Source organism: Diadema antillarum, unplaced genomic scaffold (assembly GCF_040938485.1).
Source record: "Diadema antillarum isolate AM-2024a unplaced genomic scaffold, OU_Dant_1.0 seq00000705_RagTag, whole genome shotgun sequence".
Taxonomy (NCBI): domain Eukaryota; kingdom Metazoa; phylum Echinodermata; class Echinoidea; order Diadematoida; family Diadematidae; genus Diadema; species Diadema antillarum.
In genome coordinates, this window is record NW_027271610.1 from 738,546 (window position 1) to 756,855 (window position 18,310).

An 18,310-nucleotide genomic window follows, 5' to 3' on the forward strand; every position below is an offset into this window, starting at 1 on the left:
ATCTCACCAGTAAGGTGAGACACCTCCGTGATCCCACCCAATCAGCGAGACAATTTATGATAGAGTTCATATAACTGAGAAATTCTCTCTTCCTCCTAACCGTATACACAGCCCTGTCGCTGTACACAAGGGTCTCGCACGGAGTCTGGTCGGGATATATCTTCCTCCCAATTCTCAAGAGTAAGAGGTCATTCGAAAAATGTTTTATGTCAAGCATGAACTGTTCCCGCGCGTTCATTTTTGCCATTGAGAGGTCGTCATTATTTACCTATTTCAAAAGGGTTCGCTATGCTGAGATTGGATCCCCTTTCTCTCCCCCACCCCTTTTTTTTCTGTCCAGAACATCGTCTAGCGTGTCGTCTGTGCAGCTGACCAGCATGGCGAGTGTTACAGATCTATTGGAGTCCACTGACCGGACGTTTTTCTTTGTCGTCTGCGTCATTGTGTGCCTATTGTCTCTTGCTCTGTGGTCCAGCGCCCGCCCAAGGGGGTTCCCACCCGGACCACGCCCTCTTCCGTTCATCGGGAGCATTTTCTGTAAGGCTTGGTTGACTTCCGTTTTTGTGTTTTGTTTTGTTTTTGTTTTCGTTTTTCTTAGAGATCTTAGATTCTTCAAAGGGGAAGCTCCACTTAATGGTAAAGTTTATTCAGAAAAGAGAAAGAGCAGAGAAAAACAAAAAGATCGGTGAAAGCATCAAGGAAGACATGAATTTAAGGGGAAAAGAAACGATTTTCACGTGAATCCACAAAACGGTTGGTAATAACAGAATGCGATAATGCTATTGCTTGACCTCTCTCCCCTCAACTTGTACAAAAAGAGGGAAATAAATCATTTAATCTATGGAATCATCTGGGGAGCAGAAAGAAAAATCGTTAAATTGATATAATCGCTTTACGAGCTATGAAAGAGGCGTATCGTCCCAGTCTGTTCGGCACACTGTTGTCATCAATCTCAGCGACTCTTGGCTTAGGAACATTGTATTCTTTCCGGTCGAGGTTACGTTTACTTATAATTAATGATACGTAAACATTGTACGACTTTTACTCTTTCCCGTCGGAAACACCTATATCCGTATATAGTCGTACAGTGTTATGACAGTTATTGATTAATATAACTACATTGTAATTGTGTTCCAGATAAATCTTGATATCCACGTATACAAGCACAAGGTCTGTTGCACATAAGACAATTTTTTTTGGGGTCAAATCTATAAGATAGTTGAAGTCGCCACTTACAGCAATGAAATGGCCACATTCAGTTCTTCATCCCAATTAGCCCACTTAATTCTTTTTCCAAGTGATGACTATTAACCATGCAGTCATAAATGAACTCTTTTTCTCACCCCCCCCCATGTTATATATCTCTTTTCTGCCTTAATATCTTTTCTCCGTGTATGTAATATAAAATTCTATTCTCCACCTCTGTATATATTTTGTAATATAATACAATTTTAGTAGCTCCATGGCTCATGTTATGGTATTTCTTTATTGCTATATCTCTGTGTATTATTATTACCTCTCCTTTTATGTTGAGTGCATCTTATAGCAATGACAGCGAGTCCCGAGGAAGTGTTCCGGAAATGGTCCGAAGAGTTCGGCGACGTGTTCGGGTTCAAGGCTGGCCAGCGGTGGATCGTGGTCATCAACCGTCACGACGCCATCAGGGAAGCTCTCACCAAGCACGGAGTGGAGTTTGCCGGGAGACCGGATTTCTTTTCGTGTAAGGTCGCGACCTTTTACTCCTGATAATCGAAAAAAAAAAGCTTATCGCTTGTTTGCTAACTTAATTACTAGTATTCGTTTGTGAGCATCGTGTACATTGCGGCTGCACCTGTATTTTCAATTGTTCTTTTTGTTTACCTGATTGTATATCTCTGACATCGTCACCTGGCTTCGCCAACACAAGGGACATGTCGTTTCGCAAAAAAAAAAAAAAAAAGAAGAAGGGGGGGGGGGGGTTCTGTAGACAAGCAAGCGATCGTCCGTGGCACAACATAATAATATATGGTAACAGCTAAAACTGCATTACGGTGTTAAACCATACTAGTCATCATTGCGAAACCGAAACAAACGGAACAAACGTGTAAGCCTTAAATATAGTTGATATTTGCACTGGTTTAAAGGGGAAAAAAGGACAAATAACTGAAGGAGTTTGTTAGATAAACCCCTGTTCACAGAGGCTACGTCTTTCAATCATTCCATCTTTCTATTTTCACTTCTTTCGTTTGACCTTTTCCTTCCCTTCATTTATCAGTTCATTCTTCCCCAACCGTTTCTTTTGTCTACGCGAAATTTGTTATTAAAATCCATACGATATACAGCGTGAGTGTTATATGTCAATAATAATTCATAGTGTTTCACTGAAGCATGGCACTATTCATTGCTATTTAAAGTTCTCTCTAGCAAACAATGAAGAGACTTTAACCCTTGTACGTCTCATATTATGATAAGAATAACGAAATGTCATCAAAAGTGCGACTCCGCGATCTATTTCAAAACATGCAAGCTTGACTAACAGTGACATCTGTTTGGAATTTCCTTGACGGCCGCGGTTGCACGAGAAGTTGGCAAGTGCATTAAATTCTCCAGTGTGTGTAAGCAGAAGTCTGGCTTCCCTGCCCTTTGCAATCAATGGTAAATCGAAAAAAATGATCAGAACTATTAAACGATAAAGGAAAACCTTCCTCAGTGCGACTCACAACGGAAAAGGATAACATCACTCAGACAGTGTTTCAGAGGTGAAATCTTTTGATTATTAGACTTATATACGTACTGTATTTTTACTGGATAACGATCTGCTGCGATGTAAACGGTTATTCCCCTCTCTCACGCTTGTCTCGAATCTTTCTCTTTTCTTCCTGTATATCCCCCTCTCTTTCTCTTTCTCTGTCTTTGTAATATATAATTTTTATTTATTTTCCTTTTACAACAGCCATTTCTGCCTATAAGGTGTTTTGATAATTATAGCAAAAGTGTTTATGTCGTGTGAATATTTTTTGTATGAATTTATCACATGATTCGTGAGGAATATCAATGTACCAATGATATCAAACAATGACATTCATGAGGTGTGATGGGGCATAACAACTGTGTGATATGTTGTTTCTTTTGGGACTAGTCTGTGTTTTGTTGTGAATTATCAAGTATTCTAAAAAGTCAAGGTGTGTTTATGTTGACATGCTTTTATTCTCAATAATATCCTGATATCTTTTCATTGCTATAATTTTTTCAGTTGGAGCCTTCACCTATGGCTTCAAGGATATCATTTTCAGCACGTTTTCGGAGTCATGGAAGTTACACCATAAGCTGGCAAGTTCAGCCCTCAGGTAAAAAAAAAATCAATTAATTTTCTCTTAAAGTGTCCAAGATCAGCAAATCTAGGGCACAAGGTGATTATTAGCGCAAATGTTCTCCATTCTCTGAGTCTGTTATTAATTTCTTTATTTTGTACAGCTTTACTTTAAATGAAGATTCAGCGTGTACGAGGTTATTGCTTTTATCGTCATCCTAGTCATAATCAGGCTAATTGACGCTGTTGGTATCGATCTGCGACAATGTTTGCCCGATGCGTGCAATACCGGCAGGGGTTAGAAGCTGTTGACGTTTCATTGACAGTTATCTCTGAAAATTCATAGCAAGTTAAAGGCATCTAACAAGAAACAGGAAGAGCATGCGTATTAGTTGTGATGCAATGACTGTCCAAATGACGTCATGGAAGGTAGCGGACCTCGTTTTATGCATATTATACGTTGTTACGATCATGGAAACAAAATTGGCGGCTCTAGCTTATTATTGCTTTGCAGTAAACTGGAAATATCGCTATTGTATTTCTTTCTTTTTTTAAAGATTGGAGCCCAATTCATTTTCTTTCTGTAGGCCTATGCCCCTCTGGCATGGAAACCATTGGATTTAAAATTCAGCTGATCTTTTCGAAAGCTACTGATTTGATTTGTTGTGGTGTAAGGCATTGATAGGATTGGGTGGTTTTACATAAGGGATCTGGTACTTGTAGAGCGGTTATTGACTCGAATGATTTGATGAATGCTGTACCGTGGTTATTGGTATGACTGATGTGTTGATCGTTGTGAGTCATGTATAATCATTGACTATAGGTTGACTAGATGGATGTTGTAGAAGCATGCGAAAAGTGATTCTATACGTTACATTTTATCAGCTCCTCGTCGCTTCACCTCATTTTCTGTCTCTGTAGACAGTTTGCAACGGGCGAGCGTCTTGAGACCATGCTACACGCCGCCTTCGGCAAATTGGAGAGCTTCCTGGTAGACCGCGAAAGCCAGCCGGTCGACCCGAAGCTGATGATCACCCTGCTTCTCTACAACGTCATGTCAACCATGTGCTTCGGGAAAAAGTGAGATGGATAAGACAATATACCCCTACGTTGTGTTGTGCGTATAATAACAGGGGCGGATCCAGGAATTCCGTAAAGGGGAGGCGCCTTTACAAAATTAAAGGGGGCGCACCCCCCCCCCCCCCCCCCCCCATTTTGCCTTTTCATTTCTTTTGTTTCAACAACAAATAAAGAGGGGGCGCGAGCCCGGTGCGCTCCGACTCTGGATCCGTCACTGTAATAATGATAATGGTTATAGCTGGTTTTTATATATAGCGCATTTTAGATTTGCCCCGATCACTAGATACATTATTTTCAACCAGCACTGACAGTGCTTACTCTCCATGCACCTATTCATTGATGAGGTGTCCCTGTCATCTCCAGCCAGGATTGAATGAAAGCGATGGGAAATTATCAGCAAGATGGGAGCAACGGAAGCTATAACAGCCAAAGTCATGGTTATTTTCAATGCGGACCGTTTTCCCCGAGTCGTTCTACGACATTCAGCACTATTTCGTGTACTCGAGTCACTGAGAATAAACCAGCCTTAAATGAAATAATCTTCTTCTGCGCCTGCACGACATTTTATAGGGAACATTCTAGTCAATCTAGCACAGTTTAACTTCATACTTACTAAAACCAATCAAAACATTTTTACTATTGTAAATTATACGAGGAATGGAAGAGCCTGAAACGTTATAGCCACCCTGGAACCATAGAAGTTATAATCTGGGACCAATCGTTAAATAGCAGCATACCAACAAAGGTACATTGTCTATTCAAGCGAAAACACCATCACGGAGGTTCGAATATCATGATTTTGTAGTTATGTCAAAACTAGAGTGAATGTGTGAATGTGTGAATATTTTAGGCTTCATATCATAAGGAGGATGGGATGCGTTTATTGTAATAATGGTGAATTACACGTCTTCTTTTCTGCTCCCTTCAGAGGCATTTCAGTTTCTACTCCTCCTCAACTTTTTTTTTCGATTTGCCGTTCATTTATTTATCTTTTCTTAATTCAGTTACGACTTCATGGAGGGAAAACTACTGGAGTGGAAAGAAAACAACGAACGGTTAAATCAGGAGTTCGGAATGGGCGTGGCAGCAGATTTCTTCCCCTGGGCGAGACACCTGCCCACCCCTGGTGTGCGAATGGTGTACCGGATGAGAGATGTCTTCCACCAGTTTGTCTGGGATGAACTGGAGATCCACAAGAGGAACTTTGACCCAGGTAATCTGTTTTCCTTCCATCCGTCATTCCTTCTCCTTTGGTCGTGTAATCAGGAAAAACTCAACGCCATATTCACGATGACTTTCATGACGGGAATATAGGGTCAACACAAACGAAAGAGTGACGGTTTCAACAAACCGGACCAAAAAAGTTACAAAAGTATTCTATTGATGTTTGGGTGAAACGTAACAGTGATATTAGTCACACTCAAATAATTATGCAGATTAGATGAGGTGATTTAGTCACCTCTCTATAAGCCACCCTCTGGCATGTACACAAATTTCCGATTAATCTCCCTTTTGACATCACTCTGCGCAGGACGAAGATGTATAAGGAAATTATGATTATCCTTTCCATCAACGTGTTCTAGAGTGGTATTTATTGAGCACACATGACTCTGAGTTGAATTCAAGAGGAATGTCACAATACCTGGATTGTAAATTAAAAAAAGAAGGAATTTCAAAACGCGTTATCATTCAGCTGGAAAGTTTTGAAGTCATTTCTCATGTTTTAAAGTTCGATGTTTTCTCTTTTCGTCCATGTCAGTTGTAATGAAACCAACGTCAAATAGTTTGTGTGATTTCACTATTTTCTTATTGATGTCGATGTGAATACGGAGTGGTGTTTCCTTTATTCGCTAAACAATCCCTAAAGATCGCTGGGTGTATTGTAGCGATAGGAATAATGACGCGACGATGACTCTACTTTGGGAGAAGTTTGTTACCATGGTGACTGACCCCAAACAATGTGAGCTAGGATCTCGTTCACGAGGGTGAGGGACCGTTGCTTAACCGCTCTCATTAGCGCCTTCTCCCCTACGATAACAAATTCTCCGAAAACTTGATACACTGTGTCAAACCAATGTTTACGAAGTTGCATTTTGTTTTTCTACATCGCGATGATTAATTCACGGGATAATGCTGACCTCAAACGCGATACCGTACCACGAATGCCAGTACGTTATCACAGGTAAGACAGGAAACGCGCCCCAAAATGTATCTCGCTGTCTGCCCTTGCGACTCATGAGCCTGACCGGATTTTCCGCTGGGAAAGGTCTTACTTGACAAAGAAATGAGGTAATCGTCTCCGATAGTCTAGACTAGTCACAAGGCTTTCCAACATTTTATTTTGTGTTTTTTTCCATAGGGATATTACATGACTTTGAAAATTACAAGTCTGTTATTAGTTCGATTCAAGTTTTAAGCTGTTCTCAGTTACCGTTTTCAGCAGACTGATCTCATTCATACCGATATTAGCACCTTGCAATGCTGTGAACAAGATACTTTATCGGTTGTATTTTTTTTTTTTGGATAATGTGCTTTGATATTCCTTAGCGGTGAATAAGAAATTACTTGGAAGGTATAATTTGTTATCATTATCATCAGTAGTATCAGCAGTACATGAATTACATAGTACAAATATCAATTTATTATTCTCAGCAGCTGTTGAGATACAAGTCTGATATTAAGAATACCTGGAAAGTTTTAAAACAGGCTATGAATATTCCGAATAAAAAAGTAGAAATTGGTGAAATAAAGTGGGATGATGAAACAATTGATGACCCTGTTGATATTGCAAATATTTTTAATTCTTACTTTTCAAAAATAGGTGAAACGCTCGCTCATGGTATTCCGGCTACAGAACAGAATTTCACTGAATTTTTAGGCCAGAATAACCCAAATTCTATTTTTTTAACTCCAACAAATAGACATGAGATTATCGACATTGTATCCTCTTTAACAAACAAACGAAGTTCCGGTTATGATGATATAGATAATTGTATCCTTAAAGGTGTTATATCCTCAGTTGCAGATCCCTTGGCCCACATTTTTAATCTGTCAATTTCTAATGGTATTTTTCCTGATAAAATGAAATTGGCTAAAGTAATTCCAATATTTAAGAAAGGTAATAATCTGGATGTCAGCAATTATCGTCCAATCTCTTTATTATCTTCATTGTCGAAAGTTTTAGAAAAAATAATATACATCAGATTTATTAATTTTTGCAATGTGCACAAAATATTCACAAATTGCCAGATTGGTTTTCGAGAGAGACACAGTACCATCCATGCAGTTCTTCATTTTACTGATAAAGTTGTTAATGCAACCGACAGCCATTCTCATTTAATTAGTATATTTTTGGACTTCTCCAAGGCCTTCTATACGATTAATCATAACATTTTGCTCCATAAGTTATCGCACTATGGAATACGTGGGAAGGCCTTGGAGTGGTTCAAGAGTTATTTAACTAACAGAAAACAGTTTGTTTCAATTAAAGATAATCATTCAGTTATAAGAGATGTTAAGTGTGGCGTTCCGCAGGGAAGTCTCTTTGGGCCGCTGTTATTCATCATTTATATCAATGATTTTTCCTCTGTTTCAGAGCTACTTTCTTTTATATACTTTGCTGATGATACCAGTGTTTTTCTTGCCCATAACGATATCGATGTTCTAGTGCAACAAGTAAATACGGAATTGAAAAAAGTGACCAACTGGGTCAGAGCTAACAAGTTATCTTTGAATATTCAAAAAACAAAATATATGCTTTTCAGCAATACTGTTGATTCTTTGAACTCAGAAATAGTTCTGAATGATTGTAATTCAGAAAGTGTGTCATATTTCAAATTTCTTGGTATTTTTGTAGATAATAAACTTTCTTGGAAAATACATATAGATCATATCTGCGAAATTATTTCTCTCAATGTAGGTGTTATGAATAGACTGAAATTTTATATTCCTGAAAAGACCCTTCAAGTGTTATACTCCTCTTTGATACTCCCTTACCTTAATTATGGAATTTTAGCTTGGGGCAATACTCATCAGACACTGCTGAATAGAGTGTTATTATTGCAAAAGAAAGCCCTCCGTATCATTTCTACTTCTCCTACACGTTCACATACAAATGCATTGTTTGACTGTTATAAGCTATTGAAAATCAACGAATTATTCTTATTTAACTTAGGTCAATTTATGTATATGTATGATAACAAATTACTCCCACCTATCTTTGATTTTATGTTTCAAAAAAATCAATCATTCCATAATTACCCCGCCCGACGTTCTAACGAGTTTCATTTACCACTTCTTCGAACGATTTTAGCAAAGAATACACTTATTTACACTGGACCAAGTTATTGGAATTCCCTGAATCATGATTTAAAATCTGCTCCATCTATATACTCACTTAAAAGGAGATTAAAGTCTTTTCTTTTACAATCTTATAATGACGACTCGCAGAATCAGATTAGTTTATAGGCTTACTTTGTTACTCATCCGCAATATCGGCATTGCCGTTCTCTTTATTATTGTAACTATTGCTCAAACCTTGATTATAAGATTTTCTTTAACCTATACTTCGCAGTTGCAGGGTTTGTTCTATATTCTTTTTTCTTCTTCTTTTTCTTCCTCAAACCTCCGAGGATCGTCATCTGTATTGCATATTCCTGTCTATTTTGTTACCTCTTTATCACGCTATAGTCTTGTTTCCTCTTGTGTCGTCAAGTCAATTTTTTTTTCTTGTTTTTCCTCCTACAAGTAGTCTTATTGCTGTCCCAGTCCTGTTGCATGTTCATTACTCTGTTTGTAGTTGTTTTATGTATATAACTGTTTGTTCGTCTGTCTCTTAGTGGGCTGCCAAACTTTTTTGTAACGAACTTTTTGTGCGGATTTTTGCTGTTTTCAATTCAATTTTTACATCGGACTTCTAATAAAAGAGGGGCCCACACTCTACAAGCTCTGTCTTTTTAGTGGGTCCCTCCGTTTTTTTCACACAGTGCATATATCGAAAACTATTTCACTTTCGATATCTTAGCAACTATTGCAATGTATCGCTACTGTTAGTTTTTTGTTACTATTATTGTTGTTTTCTCTGTACAATTGTATGCATTTGATTTTGTCACTTAAGAAAGTGAGATTTATGTTTGTTATATATTGTGGAAAAACGAATAAATATGAACTTGAACTTCTCATTATCATCATCATTGTTATGATATGAAATAATTACTATCATTATCGTCATCATAATTATCATCGTCATTATTGGTAGAAGAAGTAGTTGTAGCAGCATCATAATCATCTTTATCGGTATCATAATAACCTGGATTTATAGACAAAGATACAACAAGCAGTGATTACAAGTCAAGCGCTTTTATCGCAAAGACTCATGCTGTCGAATATCCTACTTGATGTCCTGGGAGTGCCTTAATTTAATCCGTTCGACTGGACTTACTTGGGAAAATGACGGAAAGTACGTTTTCATGACTCATTTGGGTCACTTCTTATCGTCAGTTCTGACTGGCTGGCGAGCGTTTACCTGTGATGGATGAGTTATATCTGCGATAATATTGCCTTCATTGTTTAGACGTCGAGGAATTTTCGGAATCACCGATTTGTGTGTAGGTGAAAGGTTGTGTTGGAGGTCCCCCCCCCCCCCTCCCCTGTGTTGAAGGAAAAAAATTTCCGCGTCTACATATACGGCTTCAGGGACTCCTCTTTCAAACCATCTGGTTTCCGTGTCAAGGATGGTAACTTCTTTGTCCAAAAAAAATGTTGTCCCGCTTTGTTCAAGTGAACTGGAGCACGGTTGATTCGTTTCTAGCTGATGATCCGGTTTTGCGGTGCTAGTAAAGACGTTTGTGAAGAAGCTGCATTGGTCTCGTCAATATAATTGTCTTTACAACCCTTCCCTTGACACCAAATCCAGTAAGTCACATAGTTCTGTTTGTGTTTTGGAGTCTTGTCCTTGGGATGTGCCAGTTTTTTGTCGAAGAGGGTTGGTAGCCTACCCTCAACAGAGGAGGGGGACTCCGACAAAACCTTTCACGAACATACAAATCGGTGGTCCTCAAAAACTCCTCGATGTCTAAGCAATACGGGCAGTAACATCGCTTGTTCATCCATCACGGGTGAATGCTCGCAGGAGAGTCAGAAAAAAGATTACAAAGTGACAGACGAGTCACGAAACCGTAATTTTCCGTGAGTCCAGTCGATCAGATTTAAAGTTCACCTTCATATACATGTGGATTGAGTGAATGCAGCAATATTAGTAGAACACATTAGTAAAAGTTGGGGGAAAATCTAACAATCCGTTCAAAAGTTATGAATTTTTAAAGTATCTGTGCAATCACTGCTGGAGGAGAAGACTACTACAGTGTATGATGTCACATGCGTACAACAATATAAGGAAAATAAAAAGAGAATTTCACAAAACTTGACTTTTTGAATAAAGTGCACATTTCTTCGACATGTTACTGACTTATGTTAGGGGTAATATCATTTCCCCTGACATCTGAAAGAGAGAAGTCGAGTTTTCTTTTATTATGTGAGAAAAGTGAGAATGTCTTGAATTTTCTTTATACTTTCTTTATATAGTTGTACTCATATGACATCACAAGCTATAGTAGTCTTCTCATCCAGCCGTGACTGAGCAGAAACTTCAAAAATTCATAACTTTTGAACGGATTGTCCGATTTTCCTCAAACCCTCATTGATGTGTTCTACTATTATATTGCTGCATTCACTCAACCCACATGTCTATGAAGGTGAACTTGTCAACGTGTTGTTGTCGTCATAACTAGTCCATGGGCCAGGCCAGATATTGGTACCATCTGAGGTGGCAAAACCTTTTTGGTGTCATTTTGTTTGTCGGGCATAGATATGCTTATCAAGCTATGATAGCATTTCCAAATGAGTAGCTTAGTCATAGTAAATGAATTTTTAACCAATTTGGTTTCGTTGTTATATCCCTATACTTCTGAATCGAAACTAACCGCCATACAAAGAAGAGCACTGTCTTCTGTATGTTCCATAGAGCTGTAAAATGTAGAGCTGTAAAATGCAGCTCTATGGTATGTTCACAGGTGTTCTGTTGTAAACGCGATGCGCTTAGTCTTTATTCAAGGCAGCGAAGGGAATATCCAAAGGTTATGATGTCCACAGCGCTTAGTCTTTATTCTAGACGGCGAAGGGAATGTCCAAAGCGTATGATACAGTGTATATCCTTTTATCTAAAAACAACAAAAGCAATTCCTCGTGAACTTTACCGTATCTTTCAATTATTTATAATTTTCCGACGAAAACGCTACGGTGAAAACGCTGATACCACGCCATTGTCGCTTTATTTCCCTCCAACAATGAAAGATAATGCAAAAACAATGTACCGGTACACTACAATACATTATAATGAATAACATTGTAAATGAACAGAGTGATTTTTGTTTAAAACTGATGTATTTGTTGATAGGGTGGTATAAAAACAGTATAGATAATCCCTTTTATGAGGAACTTTAGATATGATAACGGTACATTGGTCTAGATAAAGAACTAAGCGCACCGCGTGACAGCTGTGGACATCATAACCCTTTGGATATTCCCTTCGCTGCCTTGAATAAAGACTAAGCGCACCGCGTTTACAACAGAACACCTGTGGACATACAGAAGGCAGTGCTCTTCTTTGTATAGCCGTTTAGTTTCGATTCAGAAGTATAGGGATAAAAATACGAGACCAAATTGGTTAAAAATTCATTTATTATGACTAAGCTACTCATTTGGAAATGCTATCATAGCTTGATAAGCATATCTATGCCCGACAAACAAAGTGACACCAAAAAGGTTGTGCCACCTCAGATGGTACCAACAACCCATTTGTCGGGTCTTGGCCCATGGACTAAACCAGGGAGGTGGCCACCTCCCTGTCATAACGGTTGATGAGGCTGTGAACTCGAAACGTAAAAAAAAAATCCTTAGCATTTTGGCCCACTGCAAAGATCGAAGCTCGTTCTTGATACCCACACTGTCCCTTTTGATTAAAGGTGGTATATCGAAATGGGTGTGTTACAATGACGGCGTAATGGTAATGGTGGGACCCACTACAAGAGTTATGGTAACGCTGAAAGGGGTTTTGATAGGCTATGTGAAGGCGTCGTTATAACAATTACAACTGTTATGTAATATCCGACTCGTTCTGTCTTCGATGAATAGACCACGTGAGGGACTTCGTCGATCTGCTGCTGCTGGCTCAACGAGAAGCTCGCGACGATGGCAGGTCAGATTCCGACAAGTTTACCGACGCTCACCTGATGCTCACCGTTAGCAACATGTTTGCCGGTTAGTTCCTGTTGCCCAGTGTTTATTTTGTTGTTGTTGTTGTTATGTCAATTTTCCTTTCTTTCTTTCCTTTCTTTCTTCATAGTTATCGACTTCTTGTTCTTATTCCTTTCCTGTTTTTTTCCACCTCTTTCTCCTTTTTGTCCATCTCCTTCACCTACTCTTCTCCTAGTCCTTCAATTCCTGAAAATTGTCTTTTCAAGCTCTCCTTCAGCTTTCTTCCTTTACTTCAGTTCAGTTCAGTTCAGTTCAGTTCAGTTCAGTTCAGTTCAGTTCAGTTTTTATTTCTGCATTTCAAAATCAATACAAATCAACAAATCAACAAAATACTTACATAGTCATTTACAGAGCTAATATTCGTAACGTTTGGATCATACATACATTTTCTTTTTTTTTTCAAGAACGAATATCATATATGAAAGGATGCAATAAGAAGTGATAAAAATGATATGCAGGGGACCATCATCATAAGCTAAGCTTGACGAGGAAGATGGCCCCAGGTAAAGAGATACATAAAGAAAATCTTGGCACTCACTGAATGGGGGGTAATTGTACGAAGGGCACAATAAAGAGATACATAAAGAAAATCTTGCCACTCACTGAGTGGGAAGTAATTGTGCGAAGGACGTGCGGTGCAGTGCGGTGTGCATTGTGTTGGGATGAATCTTGGTTTGTACGTTGAGTGTGATTTTGTGTATCAGTGTGATGAGGTGAATATTACTTCAGTTATGGCCGTGAACTCATTGTTTAGGGTGTTTGTTGACCAGGTGGTATGAATATTTATGTGTCAGAAGTATACTGGATTATGAGGGTGTTTTTTCGTTCTCGTTTGAAAATTTTCATCGACGTACATTGTTTTAAATTAGGGGGTAAAGAATTCCAAATATCTGGTCCATTATGTTTTAATGATTTTTGAGCTAAAATGATTCTGGGGTTTTCGAGATGTTAATCGGACGACTGACGTGTTGGATATGAATGAACGGTGGAATTTGGAGTGAAGAAGCCATCAAAAAATTTTTGGAAGACAATCAAATGTATATTTATAGATAAAAACAGCAGTTTGAAAGGTGTGAAGATCCTCAATTTTCAATGTTTTTAGTTGACGAAATAGGGGATTGGATGGGGATAAGTAACGGGAATTGGTAATTAAACGTACAGCACGTTTTTGGAGGGTAAAAATTGGATTAATTTTAGTTGAGCCACAGTTTCCCCAAACGATATTGCAGTATGTGATATGTGATAAGATCAATGCATTATGTAGAATAGTCAGGGAATTTTGAGAAATAAAGTTTTTCAGTCGATATAAAATTCCTACAGTTTTTGAGACAGACGTGTGGATATTATGAATATGATCGTTCCAAGTTAAACTCGAGTCAATTGTGATTCCTAAAAATTTAGTAGATCTTACTTCAGTTGAAGATAATCCATCAGCATTGATATTATAACTGCTGTTAATGTTCTGTGAAGCAGTAGGTTTGAAACGTATAAAATTTGTTTTAGAGACATTAAGGGATAATTTATTACATATAAACCATTGGGAGACTTTGTCTATTTCCGTGTTCAGAGTATTAAACAGTGTTTCAAGGTTCTCATGAGAGTAAAAAATATTAGTATCATCTGCAAAAAGTATACATTTAAGAGTTTTTGATGTGTTTATTATATCATTGATATATACAAGGAACAGTAGGGGGCCAAGAATTGATCCCTGGGGAGCACCACATACAATATTAGAATTCGGAGATTTAGATGACTTGAATGGTACATATTGCTTTCTGTTGGATAAATAATCAATAATCCAAGAAAGTGCTAAACCACGAATACCATATCTTTTTGATTTGTAAATTAATATATCATGATCTATGGTATCAAAAGCCTTTGATAAATCCATGAAAATTCCTGTAAAGTGTTTTTTATTTGCAAAAGATTCAGTAATCTTATCTAACTATTGAATTATAGCTAAATCGGTGGAATGACCCTTTCTAAATCCAAACTGATTAGGTATAAGTAGGTCATTTACATGAAGAAAAATATACAGGCGTTTATGAATAATTTTTTCCAAAATTTTAGAAATACTAGGTAATAACGATACTATGCTAGGTAAAATACTAGGTAATAACTTCAACTTGTTTCCCCCTTCCCCCACTTCAGTCCCGCCTCTTCCCCCTTCTCTTCATATTCCTTCTCCTAAGTCACTTCCGTTTATATTCCTTCATAATTATCTTGCAAGTCAATAACAACCAAAATTGAGAAAACCTACTATTGATGTCATCATAATGCAATGTGCCCAAAAGCAAGACGATTGGGAGACTATTGCAGGACTTGCCAGATTTTGTTATTACTTTTTTTTTTGCAGATAGCTATTTGACTGACGACCTACGAAAAATAACCACCGGCGATTGCCTTGCCTTACTTAGCAAAGCAACGGTTTTTTTTTTTTTTCATGTGAACTATATGTGCTCTAAGTAGCTCATCCTTGAATTTATTTCCTCTTCATGGAGTGGAACACCCTGATCAGCAGAGCTGGTTTCCACAGGGGTCCTTGATCCCACTGATTTGATTATTGTCTCAGCTCGAATAAGCATTGCTTGCCGAACATACAGTAATAAATACATGCAGGAAAAAATGAAGAAATAGTAAACAATCACATACGTGCAGATGTGCAGTACAGTGTTTTTTTGTTATATCATATTCATAATGATATCATGAATATGATATCATTATGCATGCATGTATATTACTCAAGCATGCCTGATATGAATACTTAACTGGTCTCAGTCATTAATCACCAATTGTCCCCAAATTTCAGCTGGAATACAAACCACCACCGAAACGCTGTACTGGGGGATCGCCCTCATGGCGGAGTACCAGAGCATCCAGGCCAAAATCAGGACGGAAATCGACGAGGTCGTCGGTTGCCGACGCAGCCCCGTGATCGACGATCGCGGGTCTCTCCCATTCGTGGAGGCCACCTTATACGAGGTCATGCGCTATAGCTCCATCCTCCCCATTGCTGTTCCCCACGCGACTTCTTGTGACGTACGCTTTAGTAAGTACAGAGAATGATAAGGTGATAATAGTTATAATGATGATGATGATGATAATGATGATATTAATAATAATGATAGTGGCTATTTGTAGAGCGCACAGTTCCTCTTCAAAAAAGAATATAATCATTCCAAAATTATATATGAATAGAATATATTTACATGAATAGAATAGACAACAGGAAAGAGAAAAATAACAAACAAACAAGCAAACGAATACCCTAAAAGAAAAACAATTTTCTGACCATTACGGATTGCAGTTACGTCATCGTCATAGTAAGAGGAACAAATACGTTTTCTGATTATTAAGTATGATACTATTACTGTATGGGTTCTTATTAGGTGTACGGTGCAGAGGACGATTTTGCGATAACGATACAAGGAGCTCATATGGTGTGTGTGTGTGTGTGTGTGTGTGTGTATGTGCGTGTTCGTGTGTGTGTGTTTGTGTGTGTGTGCGTGTGTGTGTGTGTACGTGTGTATGTGTGTTTAAAAAATATGAGAATAGACATTCACACTAATTACTAATTTCATAGGCTCAATGTTCTCGGTGTCGCCGAAAAGGTGTGATTAATGCTCACTTCGATCTCGTGAGTTTCGCTGCCTCATTCAAAAAATTGAAATATTTGAAATGATCTTTTCCACTTCTCCAGGAGGATACCACATACCCAAGGGAACTGTCGTCATGTGTAATCTCCACTCCATGCACTTTGATTCCAATGTTTGGGACAAACCCAACATATTTCTCCCAGGTAAGAAGGTGTCTTTCTATTCGGCATGAAACACACGGCATACACAATTACCGTTTTATGCTGGTTGAAAATGTACACCAGTTTAATTGTTTAATACCCAATATTCAATTGTTTTAATTTGTATTGGTATTTCAACTATTTGTTTTTGTTGTAATTATTATTATTATTATTATTATTATCATTGTTATTATTATTGTTATTATTATTAGTACTATTATTATTATCATTGTTATTATTATGAGCATAGTAGAATAGTAGAAGTAGTATTAGCAGTAGTAGAAATGGTAGTAGTGGTATTAGCAGTAGTAGTAGTAGTAGTAGTAGTACATCCGTATTAGTAATATTAGTAGTATCATGATTATCATTCATTCCAATATCGTTGATTTTATCATCGTCCGTCACTCATTTAGTTTAGTATGGTAATAATCATAAGCATCATTTATTTAAATCGGCATCGTCGCCTTTACAGCAGATAACAGAGCGATGAAAAAATAAAGAAGAAACACATGACCAAACTGTTTTAAACAGGGCTTTGTTAGGGTCACGGTCGCAATCGCTTGGTTTTTGAGCTTCTTTTCCGTACACTTAGAGCTGGAGTAATAGATTGTGTCAACAAGCTCAATTCATTTTATTTAAACGTATGCCTAAATGTAGTACAAAGGTACATCCATCAATGTATATGTATCAGTGTCACATACTTTGCCGGCAAAATATATACTGATGTCATTCCTTCATAATGTGACACTGCGTCTTGATCAAGCCCTGCACCCAAGCACGCGCGGTTTTGTGATTCTTTAGGAGCATCACGGCCAAAATGTTATAACAATCAATAGGGGGAATTTAATGTAATCATCCTCCACATTATATTTAAATATTAGTACATAAGGCCTTTCCTCGGAACACCAACTTGTCTTACATGAGTAGCTATTAGATACTCCCCCTCCCCCCCCCCCCCAAAAAAAAAAAACACTTCCGTCAGAAATCTGTGTAGACTCGCATGATGCTCAGTCATCCACCTCCATTGACATTTTTAAAAAGAAACTCGAAACCCATTTATTTCAAGAACAATTCTGTTGATAATGTATTGTTCATTATCTATATTCGTATTTGATTTGTTTGTTTTCTTTTGATATTGTAAAGTGTTTTGAAACATGTTTGCCTTCAGCGCTACACAATCTATATTTTCCATATTATTGTTATCATTATCATTATAAATACTATGATAACCGTAATTCGAGTTACTGTTCTCCATGTCTATCTCACTCCAGAGCGTTTCCTCGACGAGAAAGGTGCATTTCGAAAGCCTAACGTCAGCTTTCTCCCCTTCGGAGCTGGCCGTCGAAGCTGTCTCGGAGAGGTCGTTGCTAAGGTGGACCTTTTCCTCATCTTCACCTGGCTCCTCCAGAATTACACTTTTCAGAAAGTACCGTCGAAAGAGGGCGTTAACCTTCTCACGGTGATCACAAATTCGTCCGTTGGGCGACACCTGGAAAACTATGAGGTTAGCATTGAACGGAGGTCGCCATACGATCCGGAAAAATCGGTCAAGGCTGAAAAGAACTAATGATTACAACATGAGTCAACTCAAATACCGTTTGTAGCAGGCATTTTGACAGTTTTCTTCTTGTTCCTGGGTATGTCACGACAGCTACAAGTGTATGTATATTCGTAGGATCTAATTCGCACAATGGACTCATTTAAGTGGGGAAGTTTTACTTCCACAGGTCCATTATGGGCCAAGATCTGGACACCGCTGAAGGAAATACAGTGTTTAAAGTCTCGATTACTGGCGCCGCACGAACAAGTTTACATAAGGAGTGAGATGTTAG

At 38.1% G+C, this 18,310-nt stretch overlaps 1 protein-coding gene across 1 annotated transcript; it reads left to right on the forward strand.

The window, feature by feature from the left end:
• The first annotated feature begins 377 nt into the window (after positions 1 to 377).
• LOC139737794 (steroid 17-alpha-hydroxylase/17,20 lyase-like) lies at positions 378 to 18,045 on the forward strand. Its single transcript, XM_071648470.1, has 9 exons — positions 378 to 537; positions 1,547 to 1,720; positions 3,233 to 3,326; positions 4,211 to 4,369; positions 5,374 to 5,582; positions 12,560 to 12,685; positions 15,492 to 15,731; positions 16,383 to 16,481; positions 17,750 to 18,045. The coding sequence occupies exons 1-9, from the start codon at positions 378 to 380 to the stop codon at positions 18,043 to 18,045; spliced, it is 1,557 nt and encodes a 518-aa protein (XP_071504571.1).
• The last annotated feature ends 265 nt before the right edge of the window (positions 18,046 to 18,310 follow it).

What these genes read in the sequence shown, in the direction of transcription:
- LOC139737794 (XM_071648470.1), top strand. Translation starts at nt 378, where the DNA reads ATGGCGAGTGTTACAGATCTATTGGAGTCCACTGACCGGACGTTTTTC. An exon ending in GAGACCGGATTTCTTTTCGT is followed by an intron (nt 1,721 to 3,232) that starts GTAAGGTCGCGA and finishes TAATTTTTTCAG; the next exon opens with TTGGAGCCTTCACCTATGGC. An exon ending in CGTTAGCAACATGTTTGCCG is followed by an intron (nt 12,686 to 15,491) that starts GTTAGTTCCTGT and finishes CCCAAATTTCAG; the next exon opens with CTGGAATACAAACCACCACC.